The sequence below is a fragment of the Neolamprologus brichardi genome, chromosome 2 (assembly GCF_056152115.1).
Source record: "Neolamprologus brichardi isolate AB-2024 chromosome 2, ASM5615211v1, whole genome shotgun sequence".
NCBI lineage: Eukaryota > Metazoa > Chordata > Actinopteri > Cichliformes > Cichlidae > Neolamprologus > Neolamprologus brichardi.
The window spans coordinates 28,453,014-28,477,627 of record NC_142105.1 but is presented as its reverse complement, the minus strand read 5'-3'; the positions used below and the strand labels follow the sequence as shown (position 1 = coordinate 28,477,627).

At 38.0% G+C, this 24,614-nt stretch overlaps 1 protein-coding gene across 1 annotated transcript in view; it reads right to left on the bottom strand.

Moving 5' to 3' along the window:
* Nucleotides 1-7,947: 7,947 nt before the first annotated feature.
* LOC102788558 (neuronal acetylcholine receptor subunit alpha-7-like) overlaps nucleotides 7,948-24,614 on the bottom strand; it is a 32,030-nt gene continuing 15,363 nt past the window's right edge. Inside the window, exons 3-9 of the mRNA XM_006781351.3 lie at nucleotides 21,210-21,254; nucleotides 20,427-20,536; nucleotides 12,461-12,708; nucleotides 11,499-11,693; nucleotides 10,848-10,934; nucleotides 9,280-9,389; nucleotides 7,948-9,178 (exon numbers count right to left, since the gene is read on the bottom strand). Coding sequence (XP_006781414.2) covers nucleotides 8,585-9,178; nucleotides 9,280-9,389; nucleotides 10,848-10,934; nucleotides 11,499-11,693; nucleotides 12,461-12,708; nucleotides 20,427-20,536; nucleotides 21,210-21,254 — 1,389 coding nt within the window. The 3' untranslated portion in view covers nucleotides 7,948-8,584. The remainder of the gene's footprint in view (nucleotides 9,179-9,279; nucleotides 9,390-10,847; nucleotides 10,935-11,498; nucleotides 11,694-12,460; nucleotides 12,709-20,426; nucleotides 20,537-21,209; nucleotides 21,255-24,614) is intronic.

The following is a 24,614-nucleotide window of genomic DNA, read 5'->3' as shown; positions in this document are numbered from 1 at the left end:
ATGACTCTGCTTGATGTTCTTTCTGTGCTTTGTTTTTTTTTTTTTTTATGGCCTCACCTTACACCACTGAGCCCTGTTTGTCTCAAATTCATTTCTCAGTTGTCTGTATGGTCTTTTTTCCTTTTCTGTATTTTGAGCTGGTTTGTGACATAAATGGAGATTAAACATAAATATTTAGCTGACTGAATGTGGTAAAATCTGAACGAATATGAAGTGTTAACATTCCCCCTACTTGCACTAACAGATTAATCACAGGCTAAGCAAAGCGGTCATCTAAACAACTGTGACATGTATAATAATAAAAAACGTGATGATCAGTTCTGGTTTGACTAGGAAAATAGGTAATCAGGCAGCATGGCCACCCACTGGTGGTATGATGTTCATGGATATACACTTCCCTGCACAGGTTTTCCTTCCCTTATCAAGTTTAATGAGTGAAATCCAGTAAGGTATCAAGGGTTGTGGTGTAAATTCACAGGAAGCTATCTGGAATTGATTTCATGCACCTAAAATGTAAGAGCACGAGTTTAATGAGACACGTAACACCTCTGAGAGTGAACGGTGAGCAACTGATGGGAAACTCCAACTCGGTAAAATGGGAAAAAAAACACATAGCTGCCACTTGGTCATGGCTTCCTACTTTAGTACTCGAGGAAGTGTTTTCAAACCGGTAATCCACATACTCAGATTACTTCATGCCTGAGGATTATCAGTGATGCTTTACCTAACCTCAAATAAAGCTTTCACTGCTTTTGTGTATCCTTGCTTGTTTCACAGCAGGTAATTTAACAGTGTATGTCTGCATGAAAGAGCCATTTCTGTAAGTCAAGGCATGAAGGCGAGTGCTGTAAAAATAATGGCTTCAACGCTGCATGGATGTCAGTTCCATCTTAATGATCTATGGCTCCGTTATCACAGTGTTGAAGTTTCATTTTAGAGTCCAGCGTTGAATATTGTAAATAATAATACAAGTCAGTCTTCACTCTTGCTGTCCTTGAAACCTGACGTGATCTGGGCAGACTACTATATTTGAAATTTTTGCTCAGCTAGATTGATAACTAGCTATACTCATAGCTAGATAGCTAGCTAGATAGGTTAATTAGTGATAATAAATTGGTCATAGGTGTATATTGTGAGCATGTACAGTTGTGTTGGCCCTGTGACAGATTGGTGACATGTCCAGAGTGTACCCTGCTTCTCGCTCTATGACATCTGGCTGCCCATATCACCACTCCATCCCAAATCCTTGACTCAGATAAGCAGAAGAAAATGGAGGGAAATTGCTCTAACTAATCTAACAAATGTGCTGGCTGGACAGGGACATTGTGTGTTTGGGATTCCTTGGATCAGAGGACCAGGCAGGTGGCCTGGCAACATTTAGGGAAAAGAGAAACAATATTCGGGTATGGCGGCAGCAGCATCCAGCAGGGTTGGATTAATTGGGACCGGAATGAGAAAATGTGAAGAGGGAGCAAAAGGGATGGTAATGGCCTCTGGTGATGTTCAGTATTTGTGCATTGAAGCTAGTGTGTGTGTTCGGAAAGCAATAACATTTGGCTTTCAAATCCCACTCACCAAGCATAAACACACACAGTTCCACCCACTCATAATCCACCTGCCACACACAAACACAAAGGGAGAGCTTCATTTTTCTTTAAAATAATACTGCTGGCCCAGCAGTTCAGCAGGCAGAGGTCATTCCCATATTGGATGGTAATAAGGTTGAGCTTCATTCCATTCCACAAGTTCCATTCCACAATTTTTTTATGGATTTTATTACTTTTCTGCCTTTTCCTGACTTTCCCCTATAGCTTCCTGAACCTGTTTATGGTTTGGATCCCTAAATTATTCATTTTCAGTCCGTCATATACTGTTGTTGCATTTTTAGGTTCATAGATTTTAATTTATATTCGCAGGAAAAACTGAAATAAAAAAATCTGCTTTGGTTCAATCCTTCTTGATTCCCTGTGACGTATGCATCATTTGCACGCCGAGCTCAGCAGTCTGAAATGCAATCTGGCCTCACTGAATCCCCCACTGTGCACAGCATGTGTGATCGAGTTTATGTTGTCGGTGCACCGGCATGCTTGTGTTTATGTGCGAGTGTATTTTCAGAAGTTTTGCATGTGTGTGTACGTGAAGGCGCCCTGACATTCAGTCTTGCTACCACTTTAACTCCATGTTAACAGATCCAGACTTCAAAGCTTCTGTTGCTGGCTCGATATAAAACAGCAACACCGGGGAACACATCAGCAGCAACAACAACACTTTTTCACATGTTGTGATCCCAGAAGAGTCTTGAAGGTGAAGGTCTGGCAAGTATTTCAGGCACTTAAACATTAACAGGCTGACTTTCCCTCCATCATTGAGAGTTTGCTATACATACCAGGTGGTGCGCATGAAATGGGGTGCACACATCTGTTCTAATGGAACAGTCTGATTGCTTTTCCAACAACAAATATACAACATGATCTGAAGATGTAAAGCATGAGAATGCTTTTGAGGAAGGGTTAAAAATGTAAAACATATTTGCACAGGTTTGAAATATAAATTATATGCCAGAAAACAGAAAGACTTTTTCCACCCACAGGGGGAAATCTCTGAATTTTGCTGAACATCTACTTTCACGGTCCTTGGATCTGCTGCTGCTGCTGCTGCATTTCTGCTGTGTACACTAAGCTCTGCTTAGGTCTGGTCATGTATGTTTTACTGTAAATCTATGATGTAAAAATCTTGAATTGTTAATGTTGATAATAATTAATAGCAACAATAAAGATATTACAATATAATGTATGTGTGTATTACAAACTTACCATTACCTTCTCACCACTGCTGTGCTCTGATCCATGAGGATGTATCAGATGAGTACCAGAGCATCCAGACTTCTAATTAAAGGGAGGTGAGTGACTTCTAATTCATTATAAATGGATTATACAGCATCTCCCATGCTTGCTGTGGATCTGTTGTGTTTAAATGTGTGATATAAATGAACTGACTTAACCTGACTATGTTTCCTGTAAATTCATGAATAGGTCCAAGCCTAAAACTGATTTAGAGATTAAAATGCTCCTATATGACCTGAATGCCCTAAAAGTTTTTTACACTTGCATTGCTTTTGTTTATAGTATTGAATTTGTTTGCTGCATGTTTAGGTCTTTGTTATTTTGGGTTTTGCGTGCCTGTTAGATGTCCTAGACTCTTCTTGCCCTGAGTTATGGTTGTTTGTTTGTACCAATATGGCACCAGTGTCTTTCTGCATTGTTTGATGATAAATAATGACAAAATGTTAGAGATGATAATATGTCAGATGTCGACACTTCGAGGTAGAATTTTAACCAATTTAATTACAGTAAGTTGGTGTTTTCTGGTCTTGTTTCAGTGCCAGTTAGTAAAAGAAAAGATTGCAGTGGGAAGTTTAAAAAAAAAAAGATTTTTGGCAGCACTTATTTGGTAACATGTCACAACAAAATGTACTTAATTTACCAAAGAAATATGAGTTCTTCTTATATGGGGTCCTTTAATGAATGTAAATTAATCATTTTAAGTTGATATGTGTTTCAGCCTTGTATCACTAATATGGATAATGGTTTATTACTGTTTAATAACATACCTGTTACTAACCTAAAGTCTTGGATTCAAATATAACTTTCTCCAGAGTATTTTTTTTATTATTTTTATTTTTTATATTTTTTGTTTTTGCTCCACTATACCATCATCAGTGTGTAGACCGTGAGTGCACACAGACATACAAATATACACAAAACCTCAAGGGTGTAGCTAAGGCAAGCAAAGCTAAACAAAGGAGGGCCTGTCTTGCAGAAGCAGAGTGAGGGGGATTAACCTTTAACACAGTATGCTTTATATAGAAAGGCTACTTGTCTCCCAGCCAGAATATCTTAAGAGCTTTTATGCATAACACACACTCACAAAATATATGAATACATGGGATATAGAAGCTCTCTTATCACAAACCCTCCATTTGTAGGATTCCCTCTTTATTCTCATTTATGTAATATTCCCACTGACTGAGTCTAAGTGTCTTCTCTCTAAAAGCGTCTCTGTGTGTTTTTTTTAAACCAAACTCAGTTTATGTCAACAATTACACTTTTGTGTGTAACTTTTGTTCTCCACCAAAATATAAATTCTAATTATCTAACTTCCACAACTGCAGAATAAAAGTATGTGGGCTTTCGTGTGGATAGATCGATGAAGTGGCACTTGTGAGTCGTGAAATTCACAGACAATTGGAACAAGGAGGTTAATGTACCCTCTTTGTTCTACTTACAAATTTAAACTGGCACTGGTGTTTAATGGTGCATTTGTATTAGGATACAGTTGCATCTCCTGCTTATAGTATGTTGACAAAATTATTAAAAACCTCCACTGTAATAGCTGTTAAACAATGTCTGATCATGCAGTTTCATGTTTTACATCAACGAATAGATTTTAAGTTTTCAAGTTAACGTGTTTCTTTAACAGCTTGTTCATAGTGATGCCGTTGAGGTGCAGTGCTTTCATCTCCTGCTGTCATGGACTGTTTCACTCATTTTTATTCTTCATGCCCTTTTAATAAGTAATTTGAATGCTAACGCAGTGCAGCAGGCATATCTCAGTACAGTACTTTAGTCCCTCAACATGTTCTACACGGACACACACACTCAAAATAATGTATGCACGAGAATAAACATTGAATAATGGACGTGAATAATAGACCTCCTTATGGTCAGAAAGAAGGAAGTTCTCCCATGAGAGAAGGCATCTGCAGTAATTCTTATTAGTACCCCCTCATATTTTTACTTAGCATTTTGTTATTGTTGTTACTAAAATATATTTAGTCCAAAATAATTTTTTTATGTCTTGGTTTTCACAGTTTTAATCATACAGTATTTAATTTCCAGTGAATTCACTCAACAAAACAACCGATCTCGCCAAAAAGGAATGGTTTTGCAAGTGGTGACCACAGACTAGTGCTCTAGTCTGTTATTTCTCCTGACTGATTTTCCTCTAGTTTTGCTTTTTGTCAGTGCCCTTGTCACTATGGGTAGCATGAAACCATATCTGCAGCCTATTCAGACTGCACAGGCAGTCCAGCTCCTCCAGGACAGCACAGGGCATCTTCAAGGTTTTTGGACAGGGCACGTTTTGTGCAAAGAGGAACCGGTCCAACCGGCCGGTCCAACAAAATGACCTCAGTCGGGCTGCTTATGTTTGTGATCAAACTGTGAGAGGCTTTAGTCCAGCACCACGCAGATTGATTTCCATTTTCCACCAAACACCAAAACTGGCAGGTCTGCCACTGGCACGCCATTCTCTTCACAGATTAAAACAGGTTCAGACTCAACATCTGTGAAAGATGTAAAAGAGCCTGTGGATGCAATTGTAAATGTTACACCACATGCATCATCATCCAGCATGACCGATTTGGCAATGAGTCAATGGTAGTTTGGGGAGGTTTATCCTTCTCTAGGGTCACACAGACCTCCACATGTTAGCCAACGATATCCTGGCTGCTGTTATGTCCCAAGACGAAATCATCAGACATAGCATCAGAACTTAAGTTGGTTCTCTGGGCCCATGTGAGGCCTCATGTGCCAGATTGTGTCGGCAGTTATTGGATAACAAAGGCACTGGCCCTCATGGCAATCGTTGCCTTCATCTGAGAACCTCTGGAGTGTTGTGTATTGGTTCATCTCAGTCACAAAATAGTGCCAAGGAATGTCCAGGAGCTAATTCAGGTCTGGATCTAGGAGGAGATCCCCAGGACACCATCCACCATCTCAACAGGAACATGCCCAGGTATTATCGAGAGTGCATACAGGTAAATGGGGCCATAGATTACTACTGAGCCACCTTCTGACCTACAGTGGGGCAAATAGTTATTATATCCCCTGCTGAATTTGTAAGTTTGTCTACTTACAAAGAAATGAACTGTGTATAATTTTAAAGGAACGAAAGATAACAGCAAACTAACAAATTTTGCAGGGTTTCCTATTATTATTTCCCCCAACTGTAAGTTGAGATTAACTTTTGTTACTTTGACTGTTTGGTGTAATTTTGATCAAATCTATAACCCTGAATTTATTAATAATAAAACACAAGCACGAGGGTGAGATTGATCACAGTTATATAATACAACAGAAGGAGGAATCTATAGAGTTCTTAATTTTTTATAAAAAAGTCAATAGAAAGTATACATGTCAGTCTGTGGCATCATCTATACATACCAACTACATCAGTATAGATTTTCTTCATAGTCAGAGGCACATAACTGTACAGTATGATATTTTTTTCAGTCTAACCCTTCAACCAAAAGGTTTATTTTGTCACGTCCACCCCTGCAAAATAAAGCCCACCCTAATTTCTAAGCTTCAAAAGATTTACCTGAACAAAGGTTTTATTTTTAATTAATGTTGCCATGTGAATCAAATCATTTCAAATGATATTACTTGTAGTTTTACTGTTAACAAAATGAGTTTGAGTTCAGGAAAATTGTGGTTGTAGAAGGAAATGTGCACTTGTAAACTGGTTTTAACACTTCTCCTGTCTGCGTACATACAACAGTAAAATCGCTTCAAGACTTAAATGCACCAGTCATTCATCCTGAAGTCTTGGCTCAGTCCTATCAGTTGGAGTTTATCAAAACATCAAACAGTTGGGACTTTAGAGAATGTCTTTGTTGGTCTCACAAAAGGAAAAAAAAGGAAAAGAGGAAGAAAGAAATCAGAGCATGTTTCCTAAATCACAGAAGGAAAACATGCCCCAAATTCTTGGTCATGGTTTTAGCTCAGATTTATATTTAATTTCCTCCCGCATTCAATTTTTCATTCCCCTTCCTTATCTGGGACCAAAGACAATTTTATGCCACTATCTAAGAAAACCAAAGCTCTACTGAAAAGAGAGAAGAATATACAGATCCTTGAATAAAATGTTACACTGTATTTGCCTACTCCAGTAAGATCCTTGGACTATTTGATGTGTTTTACAGCAATTCTCAACTATTATTTGTTGTTTGGGATCATTCTGTGATTAAACGTATTCAATAAATTCAATATTCACAACAATAGACCAATAAGGATTAGATGTGATTGTGTTTTGTGTGTAGACTCTATAGTGACTGTCTCACATGGCAACAAAGCCACACGTTTGCCTCCTTCCACATTATATCCCCACAGATTTATGCAGAGCCTGTTATACGGAGAATAAATAGTCTTTTATTAACACAGAGAGCAAAACACTCACATTTAGGCAGAATGAAAGAGATAAAGACTGTAACTACCAGAGAATGGTGGCAACTGTTCCATGGGTGGGAGGTGGAGGTGGAAGTAAACATTTACAGCTTTCAGTCACTTTCGGTTGCTCAGCTCCTTCAGGAAAACTCATACTGGGATCCTAGCCCGAATCAATACTATATTCTTTGGTGATATGGTGGCAAATGAGGTTATGACATTTTCTGTTTGCGATTGAGCCTCCAGCAAGTGTCAGCAGTGTCAAGGATTCAAAAGTCACTTTGTTCTTCATCCTTAGAAACCACGTATGATTTCCAACAAGTGCAAACTCTTTAACAGCTTTCAAGTGATTGCTTGTTTTTTAAACTGGTGCAACTACGTGACCTGTTTTCAACAGTTAAATGAATATTAAGCGCATGTCATGTCAGAGCACTTGGTTAAATGATTTACTGTACAGGTCAACATGTGATATTTTACAGTACTCAAAAAGAAAAGTCACCAGTTCATCTTGTTTTTACTGGTCAACAACCATAAATACCAGTCAACACAGTGCTGTCAATACAATACACTGGATATTTCATAAACATTATTTTTCACTGTCCCAAACAGCTCTTATTACGTTACAGATTCTATAATTCGAAATGAAGAGGCAAGACAAAGTGAGAAGTTCCTAAACTGATGAATAAAGAACAATAAAGCAATAAAGTTTTGTTCAGTGCTCTGTTGATCTACGCGAACAAGAAAACATTAAGATTCACAGTGAAACATCTCATTTCAGTAACTACACTAAACATTTTTACAAGGATTTACATCATCAGAAGTAATGTGTGACTTCCTTATTAGCTTAAAAGGTAAACAACGGGTGTATGAACTCAGACTGAGGTGGTGCAAGTGGACAGGAGAATAATATTTAACAAAGAGGACTGTGGTGGAGTTTGTATCATTGGAGAGGTGATTTTAATGGACAGCAATGATGTTTACACTAGTTTCAGGGTAAAGACAGTTAGTAGTGTCTTCCACGTATGCAATGCTGTCCTCTGCTTTCTCACTGCTTTTCTGTGTTCTGAGTTTTCTTGTTTGTTTTTTTGGTTATATTTTTTTCCTTTTAAAGAAAATCTATCAATCTATTTCTTATATCAAGACAGAAAGAATAAAAATTATTTTTCCTGACCTTTATGATGTAGCATGATGCAGGTGCTTTTGCATTTATTTGCACCACATTTTGAAGCTCGCCTCCTATTCAGTAGATTTGGTTGGTTTGGGACCACGTACATTTATGCCCTCTCCACTGTCCTCACTCTTACACTCTCTCTCTCCCTGTTACACCTTCTTCATTCCTTCTCTCCTGTTGTAACCAGTTATGTGAAGTCCTTAGAAACAGCTTCTATGAAGTTGGGTGCAGACAACAGGATTGTGAAGGTACAAATGATTGAGAAGAGAGAAAACGCCACTAGACACAGCCGGTCCACTACTGCGGCTGCAAACTTCCACTCACTGCAGATCACCTCAGCCTCATCCTGGTCCCGAAACCTCTGAGCTATGTACGACACCTCCTCCAAAATACGCTGGATCTCTGGTGGGGGGAGGCCCACTCCCATCCCCAGGCCTACAACACCACTGCTGACATGTGGCTCTGCCTCATCACTGGGGGAGCTGTGGGCACGCCCCCCAAGCGTTACCCCAGAGTCACTAGAAGGTGGACAGTGTGGGCTTTCTATAGGATGGTAACTGCCAAAGTAGAGACTCATGGAACCATTGGAGGTGCCTGAGGGTGGGCAGGACGTCTGTGACATCGGCACAGTAAGGCTTGGTACTGTTCCCATCTCTATGGAGCTGGTGCTGGAGTGGTGGTGGGAGGTGTGACGATATTTGTAATCCGGCCGCTTGCGCTCATCGCCAGGTTGTTTCATACGGAGAAACCAGGCACACCAATTTAACAGAACCACACGGATCTGAAAGAAGAAAGGGGAAAGTCAACACACAGGCACCGTTAACATATTCATTCAAACACAAACATGATGATTATCTTTTAATATAAGCTTCAGTCACTCACCCACTTAGGCATCTTCCCGCCGTGAGGGTCATGGTGGTGAAATTGTAGGACTATAACTGTAACCACCACAGACATTCCCACAATCATCATGGTGCTGGCAAAGTACTGAGCTGTTTAGTACACACAAACACACACACACACAAAAAGAAAATCAACAAGGCTTAATTGTTTTTTCCCCAGAGTTATGTATGAGATCAATCATTTCATTTCTTGTGGCATGTTTTTTCCCACTTACTCCTCATTTATTATTAGATGCTCATAATTATTAGCATTTAGAAACAGACAAGACTGAATAAACTAGGCTGATTTTACACTCTATCATGAAAGGAAAGCAATTCTCCTCAATCTACAACACGCTATTTTGCTAAAGGGAAGAGATGCACATTTGAACTGAAGCTGGGTGAAGCAGTGCAAAACAGTGCAACAAAACAGAGAACAAAGGTAAATAAAACCAAAAACAGAGGCGAGAGAGAGAGAGAGAGACTCTTATCAGGAAGCAGCAGAGGAGGGGGTAGGATAAGTGTGTAGGTGGAGTTTCATTATTATTTGTTAGGATATATTTTTTTAAAAAGATAAAAGAGAAGAGGTTAGGGCCTTAAAGGAAAGGAAAGAAAAGAAAAGAAAAGAAAAGAAAAGAAAAGAAAAGAAAAGAAAAGAAGGTTATGGTAGAAGTGGAGCACGAAATTAGGCTGCTATTAGAAAGTGTATATCTATACAGAGGTAGAGTCAATAGAAAAACACAAGATGTGCACTATGTCTAGAAATACGGTAAGTGGACCCAAACCACATTGTTTTTTGAGACAGAACAAACCAAATTATGAATTAATCAGAACACAATTAAAATGAACTAAGCCAAACTAGAAATTAGCACACTTATGTTGTGATTAACGGCTGGCGAGTAATAAAAGACTCATGCCCTGACAGCTACAGTAACTCAGACACACACACACTATATATATATATATATATATATATATATATATATATATATGTGCGTGTGTTGGCTGGTCTGATGGGTCTCGATTTTTGTTATAACATTTGGACAGCAGGGCAAGAATTTAGCATAAATACCATGAAAGTATGGATCCATCCTGTTCTAGGTCGTGGTGATGGTGGTGGCACACTGTGGGCTCTTTAGTACCAACTGAACATAGAGTCCATTCCTTTTATGAACAAAATGTACTCATCTTCTGCCTGCTTCCAGCACACAAAGCTGAAATAATCTGAAACTGGTTTCTTTAACATGACAATGTACTCCACAGCCACCAGATCTCAATCCAATAGAGTGCCTTTGAGATGAATCGGAAGTAGTACCAACAAGTTGTAACTAATAAAGTGGCAGGTGAATGTAAGTTATCCTGTTATTGCTGCTGTCACTCATTTTTCAGAAGCCATGATAAAGTTTTGACAAAGAGGTATAATCAGTAAGTATCAGGTGAAGCTAAACAAAATCATCGGTATGCTTTATCTTCTAAGGCATACCAATCTCATTTGCTCCCCCTGATTCAACATTCACGCACGCTTAAACATGTTACATGTACTCACACAGACACAGAAATATAACCCACCAATGAGGGGGACAGAGTCTGACGTTGCAGGCATGATCTCAGCTACCAGAAGCATGAAGACAGTTAGCGAAAGCAGCACAGTGATGCCTTGAGACAGATACCAAGAGAGACACAGTGAGAGAGAACATGAGCATATACATAATGATGCAATCAGGGTCACTGGTGTATGAAATTATTCTTGTAATTACTTATGTATGTAATCAGTTATGTTCTCGTGACTACAACCATTTGTCAGATTGTGCCCTCTCTGACATGTTCAAGGTTGGTTACAGCTTCAAAACTGCTGATTGCTCACAGACAGGTAGCTATTCATCAATGCTCTGCACTGACAGAATGCATTCAGTGTTTTTTTAAAGTGTCTTTAAATGCATGAATTCATTACAACATTCATTGTGGACAAATATGCTTGTAATGCATGTTGCATTTTGAAGTTTTGATGTACTGTTCAGGGTGTTTGCATTCTTATTAGGTTGAACTCTCTCCTTTATTTAAAAACTTAAAGAATGTCTAAACAATACACCCCTTTTGTTGTTTGTTTTATTTTACTCGACCAATATTCAATATCAATTCTTCTTTTTTGTTACGTATTCACATATGCACCAATACATATCTGCAGTAAGCTAGCATGTGTGTTCAGCATGCCCCTCTCACCCAGAGAAATCTTTTCTCCTGAGTCTGCAGGTAAAAGGAAGACCAGCAGGGCCAAGCCAGAGATCAGCACACAGGGGATGAGCAGATTTAGTCCATAATACAAAGTCCTGCGGCGCATGGTGACTGTAAACGTCACATCAGGGTAGGGCTCCTTACAGCACTCATAGTACAACTCATTACGCTTGGCCGGCACACCTGAAGGACACAAATGCACATCTGTTTCTGTGGACTAAAGAGCGAACTTCCTTTAAATGTTTGTTACCATGTAAACCCAAACACCATGTGATCATGCGACCTGCCAATGGGATTGCAAATTAGCTTAAGCTAACTCTGGTACAATGCATTGAATGGCAGCATTTGTGTTAATATTTTATACAGTCCTTTCTCAAATAAAATTGTATTTCAACCTCATTATTTTCACTCTGTATTTAAATGTTTGGCAAAATAAAAAAGTAGAAAGTAGGTAGGCCATGGTTTTCCTGAATTTTAGAATTTTCTCACCTTAAGGTTCAGCTCTAGGGAAGTGATTAGCTCCACTCACATATGGCTTGGCTACACTCATGTCAAAGTGTCACACTGTTTCTCTTGCATGCCATCTGGTTCTGTCTCACACCCATTTCAAACTAACCTAAACCCCAGAGCCCTGGAACTGGGATCTCCTTCTACTCTGTCCCAGCTGGAAACCCTCGAGAGGTCTTCCAAAACTTCTTCCATTTCCAGTCTATTCATTATAGCTCATTTTGTTGGCCTCATGTCAGTCTATTAACGGGCAGTGTGAATGTATATAATGTATAAAATCTGATTATGTCTGAGTATTTTAGCTTTTTATTTACTTAAAAGAGATTCGAAATATTGTTTTAAGAAAACCTGATGTAACACCTCAGTCTCTGGTGACAGATTGAATTAAGCAGCATTTCTTATTACAAAGTTCTGCAATGTTCTGATTAAAGAAGCCCTCTTACCCACAAGATCCCACTCTCCATTTGGTATATAAGTGGATGTGTCCACATCGAGCATCTGGAGGTCCAGAAGCCAGCCGTTGTGTGTCCATGAGCCAAACTTCAAATCGCACTTCTGCACATCGAAGGGAAACCAACGCACGTCGATGTAACAGGTGCTCTTCAGGATGCCAGGGGGAATATACTGGCAGTTACCCGACGCATTCACCAGCACGTTGGTGTGAAACGTGGCATCAAACCTTTCATCCGCACTGGGAAGAAAGCAGAGGACGGTACTTTTAAAGCATTCATTCATTGCCACATGATAAAATAATCTTGTTGGGGAATGCAAGCGCTGATGGAAAAAGTAACAAGAAGGTATTTCTGTCACATCTGTTTATTTGCAGCAAAAGTGGTGCCAATGTGCCTTTATTTGTGCGTTTTTATTCTTGTAGCAGTTCCTACTCTTCACAGTCGCCCTGAAGCTTTGCTGTGCACTCAGAAATAGCAAATTGCACAATGGCTGTCTCTGTTCAAAAGAAGGGTTTACACCTGAGAGAGGACACCAGTCTACCATGGAGCTGACACCTGATACAGTTAATATTGTTTGCATTTTGTGCCAGCATTTGCAGTCTGAAAACTGAAGCCAAGTGCCAAAAACTGCAATTCTTTTAGTGACTTTTTGAGACTAGCTCATGAGTCAATCCTTATGGACTAGATAATAAAATAACAATCTTTAGCACAGAAACAATCATGCTTAGCAACTGATCTTTATAGCTAATAATTTTACAAGGGTATATAGCTTATGTAAAACTAACAATTTATGTAAAAAGTTACAATTTATCAACGCTTTAAGTTGAGGCAAGGCTGCTTTAAGGGACAGGTGGATGCACAGATAGGTGGTGATGTAGCCAAGAGCTACCACCTATGTAGGGTCGGAGCATTTTAATGCAATTATCATGCCCCATGATAGCATGATAGCAGCCAAGATGCTAACACTGAAGCTTCAAAATGGGGAGATGAAGTATTTCATGTATAGTCTGCAGTGACTGCAGTGGCAGCAGGGAGCTGTTGAGTGATATATCTACTGAGCCTTCAACCTGCCTGCAACTACACACCTTGATGAAAACTGTTTAATGCTAAATATGTAATTGCAAAACCAAAACAAAGTAGGTGATCCTTTTTGTGTTTTTTGTAACTCACTAACTGTTGCAATGATTAAACGCCAGTTTGAGCAAAATATGAAACACATAAAAATGATTGGATCTGTTTCACTGATAATATTCGCTGTAATGTACCAAAAACAAATAAATAATTTGACGTTACATCTGCAAGTCGAAGAGTGCTAGCACTTGGGGATAGATGCTTACAGTAAAGAAAATGCATGTGCATAACCTTGATTGTACTACAGCTATGGTACTCCACTTGAACTCTAATTAAATATTAAAGAAAAGCTCCTCTGGTGTTGGTTAGAATGGGAAGTCCTTAATAAAGTGCCAGAGGCAGAACATGAACTTTTAGAGAATTAACAGTATATGGCAAAAGTCATAAAGCAAACTAAATTCTGAGTGTAGCAGCTGGCTGGAAGAAAGCAATTTAGATCCTTCTTCAATACGGTATTTGGATAGAAGTGAAAAAATGAGTCAGCTTAGACCAGTGAATACAAAAAATTCAGTAAAATATATCAATAAAAGTTGAGCAGGTGACCATGCAGCAGACAGTGTTTGAGTTTGCTCCATGTCTTTCCCTGTTCACTCTTGCTGCTCTATCAAATAAAGGGGAAGAAATCTTCTTTTATGAGCTACCAAAACACTAAAAAAATAACAAGACCATACAAAAACACACAAAAGTCTGCAACAGAAAGAGTGAGAGAGTGAGAGTTTCTCATATTGCTTCAAAGTTCAGCTTCCTGAAAGAAAGCTCTGCAAGAGTGTGAATACAAAACAGAAGTTTTGATCAGAGGACTGAGCCTGAAGGAGCAGACAGTGCTGGTAAAAAGTATACAGCAATAGCCCAAAAAATAAGGCCTGCAAAAAACACTGCAGAAAAAAGGAACAGACCACTGATGCTGTGGACAATATGACTGGCAAAGGAGCAAATGCTTTATTGTACTGTAGTTTTTAAATAATGAGACATTTTGATTAAAAAGTGTATTTATTACATTATATTGTTTTAGTTCACACTCCAAACAGCTTAAAAAGCCACATATAGATCTCTACATAAATGCACAGTATAAAGGCACACACAATGCAGTAATATGCAAACAAAAAATAAAGCAATAGGCACACACACGCACACACACACACACTTCAATCCCCAATGAGAGCGATAGCATCAGCGTGTCTGAAATACCCCACAGCAGTATTGAGACTTGACAAAAAAACGTGGCCTGCATTTTAACCAAAGTTTGTAGATGGCTCCTTTTTCTTTGTACCTGCTTCTTCTCAGATTGAGTGATTGACCTTTTCTCTGGAGGGTCAAGTGTTATATTTTATGTCTCTGCTGTGTGCGTCGCTATTAGCTGTGGATCCTGCAGGTACTCAGGAAAGGATGTGTGGGGTTGGCCAAGGTGGAGACACGCAATGAATTATTCAAGCTTTGGCCTTACTTTATCTGGATGTGCAAGCTTTCTTGCAATCAGCGCTTACACACATCACAGTAGACGATGTCCTGAAGTGTGTGTGTGTGAGTAGATGCCAGAAGGTACACACTTGTCTAATCGCAATTTTTCAATTTTTACTTAAGACACTTGCCTACCCCTTCAGCTTGATTATAGTTTTTGTTGCATTTCTTTGTCTTATACCCCCACAGTGCTTTCATCAGTGGTCACACGGAATTATTCATTTAAAGCATCATTGCATGTGGCTCTTACACGATGCACAAGTAACATCAAAGATCTACCAGACCTTACAGTTAAACATTTGTGAGCATATTTGAAGTTTCTGAGACCCTTAATAATGGACTAACCAACATTTTGCCATGTAAAGATTAGAATTATTAAAACAGCATACAGTTGGACACGTGATATCCCTGGGAGAAGGAGAAGCTGTCACGCTCACATACACACATACAGGCTGGCAAAAGGGCGCTGTGGATATGTCAGAGTGCAGCAAGGGGGAAACGGAGACTGACCGACAGTGACAATGGTGGCAGTGACAGGTCTCTGCACCATGGGACATGACTCACCCGGCTTTATTCTCACTAACTCAACACCTGACTCTCAATAATAAAAAGAAGGAAGTCTTTTGGATGTGAGGCAGCAAAAAGGCCATACAGAGTGAACAAATTCTATTTACAGCACAAGAAATGTGCAAACGGTAAACATGTTTATATAAAATTATGTAAAATATGATCTTATGTACCTTAAATGATTAGTCTGAAGCTTTTTTAAAAAAGAAATCTGAGAAAGATAAGAATAAAACAGAGATACAGAGTGTGTATTTCTCCAGAGGAAACAGTTAACACCTTCCCCAAAGCTTTTCTGAAGCTTTTAGTCAAGCATAGTTGAGAATTACACAAGGTCAGTGCCTCAGACTCAGAATGACTGCATGAAGTACAGACCGATCTGTCCATGTCCATTATGTCATATCCCAGAGATACAGCCCTCTATTAAGCAGCCTCAGGGCATCATGACTTGAGGCTTTCTGTTTGACAGCCTCGAGGCTCCGTGGTTAGCAAATGGACAGAATAGAAGCAGAGTGCAAAGTGACGTTAAATGGATTACTTATAAACTTAATTCAGCTTCAAATCATCAAATACAGAAGCAAACAGGACAGTAGAAGTCTTGTAATGTTACACAGTGGTATCTGATTATTTTTTTGGTTTTGCATATAATATGTTGTCTGTAATGTAAGTTTAAACATGTTGTCATCATAAGCATTTTAGATCAGGAACTTGCACAGCCTCATAGACATGAATACATATACTAATAACACTGCACCTTATTGTTACTTATCCTGTCACCACTTCAGCGATTTGTGAAAAAATAATAGATGACAGAATTGGGTTTTTTAGGTTTCTTATAAACCTTATTATAAACCATCGTGAATTTTGAAAACATGCTCATGGGCAGTAAAGACAGTGACTCTTTTCTTTCATTCAAAACTTCATTAATTTTAATGGATCAGAGAAACATCATTAAATCCAGCCATCTGTCTATTCATTCAACTCAGCTATCCATCCAGGAATTCAATTCAGTCTTTGTCCTACCTGAATTTGACGTCTGTTATGTTTATCGTTGCAGCTTTCTGTTTCCTCTAATGAGAGAAAAGTTAACAGCTCAAATATTCGGCACGTTATAGATCTATTTACTTTATATCAGAGATGTCAAACATATGCTCAGCAACCAGAACAGCCCTGCCACTGGGTGGCTTTGAAAAATGTCACAATGGTATGACTATAACGACTATTATTTTATCCGCACCATCAAAGGTCTGAATCATTCTCAGTGTTTCATCATTTATAAAGGCTTCATCCAAAACCTGGCGTACTAAAACGAAACAAGTAAAAGACAAAGCATGAAACAGAAAATAAAGTGTCTTTTTAAAACTTAGTATTTTGTGAATTAACAGAAAAGTTTTGGTTTTTTTCAGAGAAGCCATAGTAGAAGTAAAGTAGAAGTCTCAGTAGAAGAGAAATATCTTAACGGTCTCATCTGTTAATTAAAGTTTGGTTTGTGTTTCCATGAGGCCAGTTGACGAAAAGCAAGTCATTAGACCCACTGTAATTATTGAACTGGAAGATGAAATGTGCTAATTAAAGACTGAAACTATTGCAAAGATGGAGGATAAAAAACTATTTTCCCCAGGCAGGAATGCACAGATATCTTCTGGATGATAAATCCATGACTCACTGTATAGATTACCCATGCGTAAAATATAATTGTGAAGCAGTGTGAACAAAACAGGCTGACAATAACAAAAGCAATATTAGAGAAATATGAGATTTCACACTGGGAAAGAAATGAGCTGGCTTATCTCATTTTTTGTCTTTCCATTCAGTCCATTCCATATTTAGACAGAATCGGATCTCAGCACCTCTAAACATCATTATGGTAATATTAATACAATTGAAATGAATAAAAAAATTTATGGTACGCTTTTGTCTAGTAAGTACTTCTTATTTTCATTCTTCAGCTTACAACTTGTCGGGCGGACACCTACACCAAGCATCCAACAGTGGTAACATGGAATTATTCATTTAAAGAAAACACAAAGTGCGTCTTTCACAGTGTTCACATAAAAATGAGAGTGATTAAGTGCAATACATTTTGTTCTTAGAGTTATATAAAGTTATAAATTACAGATAAATTAGCCCAAACCGGATGACGAGATCTCTGGATAAAAATGACGAACTGTTATTTAATATGCCTCATAGCAGTTTTTTTGTTATATATTTGCAGATTCATTGTATACATGTATATATGTTATGTATATATATGTTGAATATGTTTGTGATGGCATCAGCCACACAAAGGTAAAACAAATCCATTTGTTCACTTTATTAGTTTGGTTTGCAGTTGCTTATTCACTAATATGATTCTTTAATCATTTTACTTAAGCCTAACACTGATATTATGAGGCACGCGCATAATAGCATTGTGTGGTTTTTCTAAAAATGCTTTCTGTTATATTAATTATGTTTCTCTTTCTTTGAGTTACCTGGTTTGGGGTGTTGGCTGTCTGCTGTCTGGGCAAAAGGTGTGGTTGAGGACTTTGAGAACAAAATGCTTGCTCAGCAGGACCAAGCACGTGTTATCAGAAACAGGGGTGTTTTAGCTTTACTTAAAGTTATTCTGTGCTTAGTTAGTGTTGGTGTTTGTTTTTGTTTCCCCACCTGTTGTGTGTAAATGGTTTGGTCAAACCACTATAAAAGCTACCCTCTTGTGTCTTTGTGATTAGGTCAGTTTGTGAGTTAAGTTGTGTCCACTTTGTTTATATAAGTTTCTGGAAATTACTTTTTGTAGAGTTATATTCAGTTGACCTCTTTTATGAGCCCACTAATTATATTTTTGAATGTTGTCTTTTTGAACTTTTTTTGAGGGTTAAAATAAAGAAAACCCATTTTGAAGACATTTTTCCCGTGTCCTCTATGCCTCGGCTGCTTGCTTCCAATGTTACTTTAAGATTATGAGTTAAAATGTTATGGAATAAGTACTATTTAGTATGTAATTATTATATTTACCAAGACTGCATACATCAGCCCAAGTGGCACCCCTAAGAGAAGAGGTTGTGGGAATTTTTGTACAGATGTTTGTTGTGCATTAGTGTAATGAAAGCTCAGTGTCATGCAGTGTAACCATAGCAACCATACCAATAATAACTGTAATAGTAGCTATATTATTAATATTTCTGAAAACTGTAAATTTAGATATTTCCTCATGAGGTGCATAAACCCTCATGCTCAACTGTGGACTGAATCTTCATATTTAGCTTCATGTTGCTGTTCATTTTTAGCAAGTTCAACAGATTTTTTGATTTCTCAACAGGATCTGTTTTGGGGGGGGGGGGTTTCAGCCATTGCTCTGAAAAAAATTTAAAAACAATATTCAGGCCATAATATATTAGCAGTAGTGCTGTAATGTACATATGTTACTATCAATATATTTTGTAAAATACAACAGGGAGACTTTACTTTGACAAAGAATGCAAATTTATAGAAAACCCTTAACATGAAAGAGAGAGGACAGAACCTTTGTTTTACACAGACTGATACATTTCACTATGATTTGATTAGATTTGACAAAAAAAGTCAAACAAAAAAATATGTAGACAAAACACCAAAACAAAGTGTTTGGTAAATAACATTTGAAGCACCTAAGTTTTAGGGGAGTGTGTTGCCAGTTCAGAAACAAGACAAGCGGGCAGAGAGAGGAGGGCGAGGAAACATGCTGACACTTTGACAGAGCAGATGGAGTGATTTATAAAGAGCACTCGATGAAAGATGGGAACGATAAAATATGGAGAGAAAGAGTTGATTGAATGGAATGAATTATAGTAAGACAGTGAGTTATGAAAGAGACGTGGAGGGAGACACAAATGAAATGAAATGAAAAGAGGGATGGTGAGACGGGCCCGGCGGTGAAGGGGTAGGGGAGGGTAAAAGGCAGACATGGGGAAAGAGAGGGGTGAGAGTGAAGAGATTAGGTTGGGTAATCCTGGCAGGTCTAAAAGCTAAGCTTTTAAAATTTGGGTTAATACTCCTAGACCTTTGTTTTGTCCTAATGTTCCATGTGATGTGTGTGCTGGAGGCACTAAATTTATCCATCCCTTCATCTTCTCCTTTCCCTTTAGTCTCAAACTGAACATCCATCTCTCACTCAAGCATTGCAATTAGTTGTTTTGGAGGAAAAAAACTGGGCTACATCTCTAATTGGACTGCGAAAACCTTACACAGAAGCATGAAGTGGATAAGCCACCATCATCAGCTTGACCTGAATCAAAAATGCAATGAGCTTGTTGAACATCGTTTATGAAAACAACGATTTTGACCTTAGCTCTTGTGTGGCTCCTAAATTAATTAAAAACTATTATTTTTTAACACTTTAATATTTTTTTAATATAGTGAAAATCCGTTTTAATGACATCAGTTGCTTTTTATCAGCTTTCGTTCATCGTCAGTGACTTGACTGCCACAGAGTTTTTAAAATAACCCGTCTCCTCCTGTTTTGTATTAATGTGTTTGTGCTGCATTTTGATTGAATATTTATCACTTTGGCTCAAACTAATCTGCACGGTTTTGTGGAGATTAAAGGTGGAATTTAATTTAAAAAATGGCGGCATATCTAAAGAATTATATAGACGCTTAATTCACTCCTGTCAAAAATACATAGTGCAAGGAAAGATGGCTCTGAGAGGTGAGTTTATTTGTAGCAAAGGACAGACAGTGTTAAACTGCTCCACAAGAAAAGTAGAAAAACATTTTTTAAGAAAGATCAAGGTCATAACCTTCTAAAGTAAGGCTGCAATGAGTGGACAAAGTCAGAACTGACCTGTTGTAAAGAAGGATGTCAGGCGTCCAGACCTGGTCCGAAGGAAATCGCAGGTTTTGGACACCGGGATAGTTTTCTGGATTCCAGGTCAGGTAGATGTCTGTCCAGTACTGAGACGGAAACATACATATTTATAGACTCGTTCATTCAGTTATAGATTATGTGGCATTTTTATAAAATGGCATAATTACCCTCATGCACTGCTAACCCTGTAACCTGTCACAATGTAAGAAATTGAATAGCAAAAATGTAAATGGAGCAGACAAGCTACATTAAAAGTCTGTATCTTAAAATAGAAAAAGCATGGGACAGTAAACTAGTGATAATTATTCCCTTAGCTTTTTGAAAGCTGCTCTATTTCTTTAAAAACACCTGGACTTTGGACTTGGGTGTCGACTGTGTCATATAAACAGTATATGCGGGAAAGGCAACAGATCAATGACACAGAGACGCTGAATCTGGCTGCTTGAGCCTTTTGTGTTAACAACCTATGTGTTGTGTACCATTAGAAACCTAAACATCAGGTTGCTCCAATGTTTTTTCCATAGACCGAGAATCTGGTGCTTGGGTCCAGGCAGGCTTTCATAGGTGAGCAGGTTAAAGAAGCCAAATTGTTAGGTGTAACTGAAAAACACCTATAACGCTGATAATAGAGTTGCCGAAATGAGTAAGACTATTCCAACTTTTAGAGCATGCACTATGTTATTTTCGGAGACAACAATTAAGCAAGTATTACAGTGCATTAAGTTGATGGTCATGTGCCCCACTCAAACTTTAACTCACCAGCTGCAGCCAGGCATTCGTTATCAGCACTTGGTTCTTCTCGTCCTAAAAACAAAAGTAGAAGAAAGACAAAAAGAGAGTGAGATAATTTTTTTATATAAGAGCGAAGAACCAAAGCAATTCATATTTAATAAACTGGAAAATGCCTTTGTGATTAGCAAGTCACTGCAGCTGTTTTGCATTTCCAAAGAAGAACCAACCACGCAATGTGAAACTTTCTAGAAGTGATTTTTTTGCAATAAAGTGTAGCTCAGTTAAAGAGCTTCATGGTGGCAAAGGACTATTTAGAACTTTTCCAAGCTTTTTTATATAACACTGTCTGTTAAACAGGGGTGATGTAATGTAAAATATCATGCTAGCTCTTGTAAAATACTGCATGTCATGCTGAAATCAAAGAATGACGAACATTATAAAATAATGAACTTCGGAAATGCTTTTAAAGTGTACATATAGCATTTCTGGAAATGATGTCGCTCATATTCTAGCTGCAGGGTGGAAATTAGCATTTCTGCAAGCATCACTATTCCTGCTCCCTGTGCTCCCTTACTTTAAAGAAAAGGGGATATAAGTTAAATGAAATCCAAGCAGAATTCCTGCATCTTTTTAGCTTTTTGTCCTCTTTTTGAGTTTGTCAGATAAAAAGGTAAAAAACCTTGTCTATAAACAATTTAATGAAACAATCAAAATAAAACAGAATATCCTGAAAAGCTGAATTTGCATATCTATTTGATGTCAGACAAAATTCTTGCAGCACAGTAAACAGGGCCATAATGTACAGAATGGCAATATTTAATCAAAATAAAGTATTTTATGGTCTATCATTATTATTATTGCAGCAAAAATCAAGCTTTGGGGGTTTCTACTGTATGTTACAGTAATAGTGTTGTATACATTTCCTAGTAATATCTTGGTGTTTCTATCAATACATGTTCATTTGCATTTTCACGTCATGTAAAAATCAGACCAAAGCTTCAGTGAACACAATATACCAGTTGCTGTTTGAAGCACCAGCTAAGATGTTGGAGAAGTGCAATGCAGGTCTCAGTGGCATGAACTTGTCCAGAAGCCAAGATGAGAAATCACAAAGTTCCTTAAGACCATCGTCAAAACCCTGCTGTCAAGATTGCTCCCTTGTTTGTTGATTACAGATGAAGTCCACGCCACTCAAGATAAAAAAAAACTAGAGGATGGTCAGATTCATTATTGAAAAAGCATCAGAGACTGCCAAGAGCTTTAAGCAGCTTCTACTTATACAACAAAAATGCCCTGGAACAGCCTCTCTCAAGAATGACTTTTTAGGAAACTGATAACTTTTGAAGCAGCAGGACAGACATTATGTCCATATGAAGCAGCTCAGCAGACCAAAACTGCACTTCAGTTTGCTGACTTTGCTTGGAAGGTGTATGATGGAGTAAATGGGCCTGCGCCATGCTCAAAGACACACTTTCGACAAAATCTGAGTATCTATTAGCGAAGGATACCACTGAACTAAGAGGAGAAGATGGTGACATGTGTCAAAGTATCTCAGTAACAACATGGATAGTAGAAAGGATTGGAAATCAGACTGTTAGAGACAGGAGGAATAAACAAGATTAGCTTATCTCTGAAAGTTGTCTGGAACAGTCAAAAATCTTTGTCAGAAAAGAAACATATTGAGGTGCAGAGAAGTTAATTGACATTCACTCTAAAAAAAATTGAATGCCAAACACATCTTTTGTACACTCTTAACTGAAGACCCTTAATGAAGGAGAGCCAATCTGATCTGAAGAATAAATGACTTTTAAGTATCTGAGTCCTCAGTTTTTACATAAAAGCTTTTCAGTGATTTAAGAAGCATCACCACATATAAAGAAAAACAAAAATTAGTGGAAAAACAGACTGAAAGATGATTTTAGGAGGACTGAAAGTTTGTTTGTTTTAGACTACAGTCCTACTACAGTAAACTAGTGTAAAGAACAGTAAAATTCTGAATCTGTCTGAATGTCTTGCTCAGTCTGTTAGAAGCTGTAGATCATCAGAAAAACATGTGGTTCCTTAATTATCAAATAGATTAAACAAGAACAACTGGAAACGCTTTGTCTCAGTAAAAAGGAAGGCGTCCTTTTGAAAGTGCACGCTCTCACGCACAAAAACTGTTGCATCGGTCATTTCTGACAAATGACAGCAGACACATGGCTGTTGAATCTCAGAACCAGTGCATGTAACATGCTAACACTTCCCTAAACTGTCTCCTCTCTGTGGATGAGACTGACTGATAAATGTACACATAGCCTCTGTCGGGGTCTGTTACGTTTTTGATTCTTTCTGATGGTTAATGAGGCTTCGTGTGACAACCTGCTGCTACTCTGAGAAGATAATTTACTATTTAAAAAGTCATTAAAGTTAGTAGAAACCTGATTTCGGGGTCACAGGCCTGAGAAAAGAGGAATAAACTATAATGTTCATAAACTGCAACTGTTTAAAGTGTATTAAGCGCCCCTGTATCGAATATTATCAACCACTGAATTACTTTTACCATTTTTTATTTCTCTTCTATAGACACATCAACAGTGGTCACTCCACTGTGTATTGGGCAGAGTTCTAGTTAAAAATTAAACCATACAGTAAGATTTGGGTTTGGTTAGATTTACGCACCAGAACAACTTGGTCGAGGGTAAGACAAACCACAAGTTGAGTTTAAACACAACCATTAACAAGGAAAACAGTCTTACCACAAAGTTTAGGAGGGCACCTTTTGGCCAAATGGGATGCATTACAGCTGGTAACAGCCATTCAGTGTGCTAATAAACAAGAATTGTATGAGCAATCTCACACAAACTCAAAATCACAATCAGGAAAGGAGATTCTAAACAATCTCTTAAATATACTCCAGACAACATGGGAAACTGTGGTAGAGAAAATCACAGGGCTTTTGAGGCACGGTAAAAAACTACAATTGAGCTGCAAGAAGGAGCTGCAAAAATTAAAAAATAAAATGTAATCTACTTTTGGCTCCTCCCTTGTGACAGGTGGTCACCACAGTGGGCCTCACTCTAATAAGTGACCTTTCACTTGCCAAGCAAATAAGTAAACTACTACACAATAGAGCCACCTTAAAATGAAAATAAATAGAATACAACAGAGCTTTTAAAATTGTTTCATTAACCTAAATCTAGTGTTTGATTCATCAATCACTTCATGGATACCCACATTACAGCTTCAAACAGACACAACAAGAACACATTTGCATATATACTTGCCTGTATTGTGTAATATTTAATGTCACCTGCAAAATTAGCACAAACCTTAAAGCCACAACTCTTACACGGAAAAGTCTCCATGAATGTGACACTCAGCTAAATACAAAAATATCAACGTTAAAGTAACTAAAATCCACGTCAGGTTTTCATAAAATTACACCTGGAA